This window comes from Nicotiana tomentosiformis, chromosome 2 (assembly GCF_000390325.3).
Source record: "Nicotiana tomentosiformis chromosome 2, ASM39032v3, whole genome shotgun sequence".
Classification (NCBI taxonomy): Eukaryota; Viridiplantae; Streptophyta; class Magnoliopsida; order Solanales; family Solanaceae; genus Nicotiana; species Nicotiana tomentosiformis.
Genome location: NC_090813.1, coordinates 38,086,243 through 38,093,763, shown reverse-complemented (window position 1 = coordinate 38,093,763; position 7,521 = coordinate 38,086,243). Strand labels below are relative to the sequence as shown.

The 7,521-nt window shown below is 44.3% G+C and overlaps 1 protein-coding gene across 1 annotated transcript; it reads right to left on the bottom strand.

Moving 5' to 3' along the window:
* Window positions 1-5,578: 5,578 nt before the first annotated feature.
* On the bottom strand, window positions 5,579-6,740 carry LOC138904640 (kinesin-like protein KIN-14N). Its single transcript, XM_070193146.1, has 3 exons — window positions 6,261-6,740; window positions 6,005-6,175; window positions 5,579-5,932 (listed from the first exon to the last, which is right to left on the bottom strand). The coding sequence occupies exons 1-3, from the start codon at window positions 6,738-6,740 to the stop codon at window positions 5,579-5,581; spliced, it is 1,005 nt and encodes a 334-aa protein (XP_070049247.1).
* Window positions 6,741-7,521: the final 781 nt, after the last annotated feature.

The window sequence follows — 7,521 nt, the reverse complement described above, 5'->3', positions numbered from 1 at the left end:
AGCTCGGCGAATATCATCCGATCAAGGGTCGTGGAGCAGCTCGGCCTACAAAATCAAATTGTGCCCACAGTTTGGGTCCTAAATGGCTTCAACATGGCCAGTGAAACAACTAAAGGGGAGATTATTCGACCGGTGAACGTGGCTGGAACCATTCAAGATACTAAGTTCCACGTGATCGAGGGCAACATGAGGTACAATGCCCTACTCGGAAGGCCTTGGATCCACAATATGAGAGCAATCCCTTCGACACTCCACCAAATGATAAAATATTCGACATCAGACAGTGTAAAAATAGTATACGGGGGAGCAGCATGCTGCAAAGGAAATGTTTGCGGTCGATAAGGTAACACTGATATTGAAACTATCAACCTCGGAAAGGTCGAACATCAAAGATAAACAGGAAGTCAAATACCAACCACAGCCACCAGCCTCGACCGAATCGGGGAAGCGAGAGATAGAAGAAGAAGATGAGGATTTTATGACCCCTCGAACTTTTGTTGTTCCCGAAGATACTGACGCCACCAAATCAACGGTCGAAGAGCTGGAACATGTTGTATTGATCGAGTACCTGTCCGAGCGAATGGTATACCTGGGATCGGGATTAACCCTCGAACTCAGGAAAAATTTATTCAATTTCTTATTGATAACATAGATTGTTTTGCATGGTCCCATTTAGACATGACAGGGATTCCACCGGAGGTAACGACATATCGGCTGAGCCTGGACCCTAGATTCAAACTGGTGAAGCAAAAGAGAAGACCCCAGTCCGAAGTAAATCACGCATTCATAGAGGACGAGGTAACTAAAATTCTCAAAATAGGATCCATTCAAGAGGTGAAATATCCCGAATGGTTAGCCAATGTAGTTGTAGTCCCTAAAAAGGGGGATAAACTTAGAATGTGTGTAGATTATAAGGATTTAAACAAGGTGTGCCCCAAAGATTCTTTTCCACTGCCTAACATCGATCGCATGATCGATGCCACGGCCGGCCACGAGATCTTTACTTTTCTCGATGCCTATTCCGGGTACAGTCAAATCCAAATGAACCCGGAAGACCAAGAAAAGACTTTATTTATCACCAAGTATGGAACATATTGTTATAATGTAATGCCCTTCGGGCTAAAAAGTGCAGGAGCTACTTACCAGCGCCTAGTGAATAAAATGTTCGAAAAACAAATAGATAAATCAGTGGAGGTTTATATTGATGACATGCTAGTTAAGTTCCTGTGCGCAGAGGACCATTTGGCTCATTTGCAGGAAACGTTCGAGATTTTAAGGAAATACAACATGAAGCTCAACCCCGAGAAATGTGCTTTCGGGGTTGGTTCGGGCAAGTTCCTTGGCTTTATGGTATCGAATCAGGGAATCGAGATTAATTTCGATAAAATCAAGGCCATCGAAGACATGGCCGTCGTGGATAGTATAAAAGTCATACAGAGGCTAATTGGGCGGATAGCTGCCTTAGGCCGATTCATTTCGAGGTCATCGGATCGAAGCCACAGATTTTTCTCTTTACTCAAAAAGAAGAACGATTTTGCCTGGACCCCGGAATGCCAACATGCATTGGAAGAGTTGAAGCGATACCTATCGAGCCCACCACTGCTTCACACTCCAAAGGCAGATGAGAAGCTTTACTTGTACTTGGCAGTGTCGGAAATCACGGTAAGTGGTGTCCTAGTTCGAGAAGAGCAAGGTACGCAATTTTCTGTTTATTATGTAAGTCGAACCTTAGGAGAAGCAGAAACTAGATATCCACACTTAGAAAAATTAGCACTTGCACTAATAAGCGCCTCTAGAAAGTTAAGACCATACTTTCAATGTCACCCAGTATGCGTATTAACCACTTACCCACTTTGTAATATTTTGCACAAGCCCGAACTGTCGGATCAATTGGCCAAATGGGCCATCGAACTCAGTGGGTACGACATCAAATATCAACCTCGGACGGCCATCAAGTCTCAAATTTTAGTGGACTTCGTGGCCGATTTCACGCCAACCCTCGTACCCGAAGTTAAAAAGGAACTCTTGTTAAAATCGGGTACATCATCGGGGGTATGGACCCTTTTTACAGACGGTGCTTCAAATGTGAAAGGGTCTGGACTAGGCATCATTTTGAAGCCGCCCACGGGTAGCACAATTAGGCAATCTATCAAAACTTCTAAGTTGACTAACAATGAGGCCGAGTACGAGGCCATGATTGCAGGTCTCGAGCTAGCTAAAAGCTTGGGGCAGAAGTCATTGAAGCCAAGTGTGACTCTTTACTGGTGGTGAATCAAGTAAACAAAACCTTCGAAGTTCGAGAGGATAGAATACAAAGGTATTTGGACAAGTTGCAGGTAACTTTGCACTGTTTCAAGGAATTGACTTTACAGCATGTACTTCGAGAACAAAACGGTGAGGCAGATGCACTTGCAAACTTAGGGTCATCGGTCGAGGAAGATGAGATCAGCTCGGGAACCGTCGTTCAACTCTCGAAATCTGTGATCGAGGAAGGTCATGCCGAGATAAACTCTACAAACTTAACCTGGGATTGGAGGAATAAATATATTGAATACTTGAAGAATGGAAAGCTCCCATCGGACACTAAAGAGTCGAGAACCCTACGAACCAAAGTTGCTCGATTCACATTGGTTGAAGATGGAACATTATACAGAAGAACATTCGATGGACCATTGGCAGTGTGCTTAGGACCAGGAGGCACCGATTATGTTTTACGAGAGGTCCATTAAGGCACTTGTGGGAACCACTCCGGCGTCGAATCACTGATTCACAAAATCATTAGAGCAGGATACTACTGGGATAGCATGGAAAACGTTACTAAGGAGTTTGTTCGAAAATGTGATAAATGTCAAAGGTTTGCACCAATGATCCATCAGCTCGGAGAACAACTTCATTCAGTCCTATCCTCATGGCCATTCATGAAATGGGGGATGGATATCGCCGGCCCTCTTCCATCGGACCCAGGTAAAGCTAAATTTATTTTATTTATGACTGACTATTTCTCTAAATGGGTTGAAGCACAGGCGTTCGCTAAAGTGAGAGAAAAAGAGGTTATAGACTTCATCAGGGATCACATCGTATGTCGATTTGGGATACCCGCAGAAATAGTATGCGATAATGGTAAATAATTTATCGGCAGTAAAGTGACAAAATTTCTCGAAGACCATAAAATAAAAAGGATATTGTCAACTCCGTATCACCCTAGTGGGAACGGACAGGTCGAATCGATGAACAAGACTATCATCCAAAACCTGAAGAAAAGGTTGAACGAAGCTAAAGGGAAGTGAAGAAAAATTCTACCCGAGGTCCTTTAGGCATATCGAACAACATCGAAGTCCAGTACAGGGGCAACTCCATTTTTCTTAGTGTATGGCTCCAAAGCTTTGAGTCCAGTCGGAGAACCCAGCGCCAGGTTTCGACATGCAACGGAGGAATCGAACCATGAGGCAATGAATACTAGCCTCGAATTATTAGATGAAAAACGAGAAGCGGCACTCGTTCGAATGGCTGCACAAAAGCAACGAATCAAAAGGTATTATAATAGAAGAACCAACCTTCGCCACTTCAGGGTCGGGGACTTAGTCCTAAGGAAGGTCATCATCAACACTCGAGATCCTAATGAAGGGAAGCTCGGCCCGAATTGGGAAGGACCCTATCAAGTCCTCGATATAGTCGGAAAAAGGGTCTTATAAACTCGGAACGATGGACGGCGAACCACTATCAAGCAACTCGAACATATCACTTCTCAAACGATATTATTGTTAAGGTATGAGTTTCTCCCTTCTTTCGTTTATGTATATTCTATGCTAACCCATTGCAGGAGCTCGACCAAAGACATCGAGACCTCGAGTTTTAAAGTGCGTGTTGCACTATTGTTTCCTTAGATCGGTTTTTATCCCAAATGGGTTTTTCCTGCGAGGTTTTTAACGAGGCAACAATTATGTGCTACCTGAGGACAATTCAACAGTATCCAAGGCTTCTTTACAATCAACCTCGAATACTGGAGGGCATCACCCTCGGATATTGTATTCTCGAGAATAGTACTTCATGTCAAAAGGCCTCGATAGGGAAGCTTTGTAATGGGCCAAAAGGTCAAGAGAAGTAGAGAACCGTGTCCATATAAATTAGTCGAGCCCCGATAGAAAAATATGTGCGCATGTATAAACTATTCAAAGAAGCATTCTCTCTTCATTTAAACATTTTGTGTCTCGAAGCAAATCCTCTACTATACAAACCTCATGCTTATGATATTGTGAGAAACGGCTCAAGATCCAAAGTGCAAATATACACTCGGGAACTACCGCCGATGATACGCATATTCGAGTTATCTAAACTCAAATTCATAAGACCTCAAAGAGACACCCCTCGATCTATAGTCCAAGACCACCATTCTCGGGGACTGACATTCCAAACTAGTTCGAAATGTTATTGGGAAATAAGCCCAAGAGCCATACCCGAAGGCTACGGCCAAAATACATACCCGAAGGTTACGGCCAAACTAAAGGCTACGGCCTAAATAACATGGCTCGGAGACGTTCGAATTCCGCAATAATGATAGGCCTTCAAATTCTCTGAAAACACGATTAAAAAAGGCTACCCTCGGCAAACAATCAAAAGGGCTTCGATAAAATCAGCCTTCGAAAAACCTTAAGAGGTATCAAACTATTTTTAACACAAACATTCTAAGGCACAAAAAGCAAAAGGGTTTCAACTGACATCGAACCCTCAAAATAGCCAATGAGTAAAATACATGCTAAGGAATAAAAAAAAAATTATTAAGTCTTTTAAGCCGAAAAAGTGGAAAATAATAGCCGTCTTTTAGAGGCCATATGTGCCCAACCTAAAAAGGCCTAAGGGCCAATATATTTAGAGTTCGAGACTTTGTTCTCACTCAACTCGGACCTAAGGGTTCCACTATTCCGAGTTCAAATAAAGTTGACTTGAATTTATCTCAAGGATCCGACATAAAACCTTAAGGGGTATGTTACTATAAGTTCGAAAATTACCCATTATTAGATTAAAAAACCTAAGGGTTTACTCTATGCTAAGTTCGAAACATACTCGAACTTAGTTATAAAAACAGTGCAGTCATGGCATCGATCAAGCCATCCGAAATCTCGAACATATTATTGAGCTCGAGGACTCGCCCTTGCGCGTCTAAAAAACCTAAGGGTTTATTCTAAAGTTCGAATTAGTGTTCGCTTGATTACAGAAGCTGCAACAACAAAATTTTCACAAGGCAAAAGCACAAAACACGTTTGAACATAAAACTGAGAAGATATTCAAGAGAAGTTTTTCTATTATATATTGGTAAAAAAGGTTATGTACAAAAGACAGATCAAGGTCTTACAAAAAGAGAAATTAAGTCCTAACTACGGCCAGTTTCGACCTCTTCTTCAGGAGCAACTTCCTCTTCAGGCCCCTCATCGGATCCGCCTCGACTACCTTCTTCATCATCGTATTCGTCATCAAAGGAGGCAAGCTGCTTGGCTTCAGCTTCAAGCACCTTAGCTCGGGCTATCTCCTCGGAGAGGTCAAAACCTCGAGTATGGATTTCCTCGAGGGTTTCCCTCCGGGATTAACACTTTGCCGAGCCAATGATCCATTGCTCTCGGTCAGAAGCCTCCCTTAGCTGCATTTGAGCAGCCTCAGCATCGGCCCGGTACATGGCAATGGACTTGTCCGCCATGACCTTTGTCTTCTGGATCTCTGCCTTGGCCTTAGCAAACCCGGTTTCAAGCTCCTCGATCCTCTTGGCTTGGGCCGAACTTTTCTCTTTGACGCCCCGAAGTTGAACCTCGGCCGATGACATTTTGTCCAAGGTAGTTCCTTTTTCCGCAGCAAGGCGGTCCATATTCTCCTTCCACCGATCACAATCGGCTTTTCTCTGATCGACTTCTCCCCGAAGCTGCTCGATCATTTCAACCTTTTGCTACAGTTGTGATAATGAAGTATTAGCCTCCACAGTTGGATCGAGTCCGTACTTTATCAAAAGGATGCTCACCTGCTTATCTAGCTCGGCTTCTTCCTCATGAGCCTTGGCCAAATCCACTTGAAGGTCCTTTATAGTTTCATCTTTTTGGCCGCAAAGAAGTTTCAGAGCGTTCCTCTCCTCCGAAACCTTTTGGAGCTCGGTTTCACACTGGCTGAGGTCAGCTCGAAACTTGGCAAAGGCCTATACAAAAAAGGAAAACACAAGTCAGATTTAGAGAAAAAGAAAAAAAGAGTAAAGAAAAGAAGTGCAGTAAACTCATTCTTACCCGAGATAAGAGACGTTGGGCCTCTTCTAAAAGAATAAAAGCGTCACCGATATCAGAGGCATCATCGACTCTAGTAAAGCAATCCCGAAAAGGATCCCTTACACTAGAGTCTCCATTTATATCAGGGGTCTTCAACTCTTGAGCTTCCCTTAGTGCCTCCTCAGAAAAGGTCGGAAAAGAAGGCAAGTGACATGCTATCATGGTCCCGAGCAAGTCGCTCGGGACGCTCTGATCGATCATCGGGGTCTCAGAACTGGCATCGTCCGGTGTAGTTGCAGATGGCTGAGAAACGGTCTCGACCTCTGGTAATTCGGGATCCTCACCCGATTTCGTTTTGGAAGCCTCCTCGATATGAGGCTTGATTTTAGCAGCCACCGTCGGCTCAGAAAGTTTGGTGACCTCGACGGCTTTCCTAGGTCGGACCGTCAGTGCCGAGGCATTTTCCTCTTCTTCGTCTCTCAGTGTTTGGACCGAGTCCATCGTGAGAGCGATTACTTTCCTCCTCACCCTTCGAGGTTTGGGCTTGGGGTCTTCATACTACGAGGCAGTTTTCCTCTTCTTGTCTTCCCCCGGCTTTGGAACCGGGGACTTGGTTTCTTCTTGGTCACTTGAAGGCCTCAAAATGGCATCCTTGGTCAGGCCTGCATGAAAGAAAATTAATGATGAATGGAGTATAAAAAGTGTTTCAGAACATGAAAAAGGAGATCCTTACCGTGGTTCTTGGCCTCCCATCTGCCCTTTGCCAAATCACGCCATGCGCGTTCGACATATGTGGAAGTTGAGGCTAACTTCCGAACCCAATCTTCGAGGTCAGGTACCGCTTGAGGCATCCAAGGAATAGCTGCATGTCGAAAGGGGATATCAGGCGAAGTCGAAGAAGGTACGAAGAACAAAGTTTAAAATATCACTTATGGTTGAAGTTCCACTCCTCAGGGAACGACATCTTCTCTTCTGGGATAATGTCGCAGGTCCTCACCCGTATAAAATGGCTCATCCAACCCCGATCCTTATCCTCGTTGATGCTAGAGATCAAGGCCTTCGTTGCCCAGCGTTGGAGCCTGATTAGTCCTCGGTAGATTCGAGGCCGGTACAACCGCATGAGGTGATTTAGAGTAAACTCTAGCCCCTCGGCCTTGCTAGAGAAGAAGCGCAGCATGATTACTATGCGCCATAGAAAGGGGTGGATTTGGCTGAGGGTGACCTGATATCTTTTACAGAGATCAATAATCACTGGGTTGAGGGGACCCAATACGAAGGGGTA

Excerpts from the sequence above, each read along its gene's own strand:
- LOC138904640 (XM_070193146.1), bottom strand. The coding sequence starts at position 6,740 with ATGGACTCGGTCCAAACACTGAGAGACGAAGAAGAGGAAAATGCCTCG. Across the intron at positions 6,176-6,260 it reads CCCAACGTCTCTTATCTCGG|GCCTTTGCCAAGTTTCGAGC; the intron begins GTAAGAATGAGT and ends TTTTTTGTATAG. Across the intron at positions 5,933-6,004 it reads AAGCCGAGCTAGATAAGCAG|CAAAAGGTTGAAATGATCGA; the intron begins GTGAGCATCCTT and ends TCACAACTGTAG.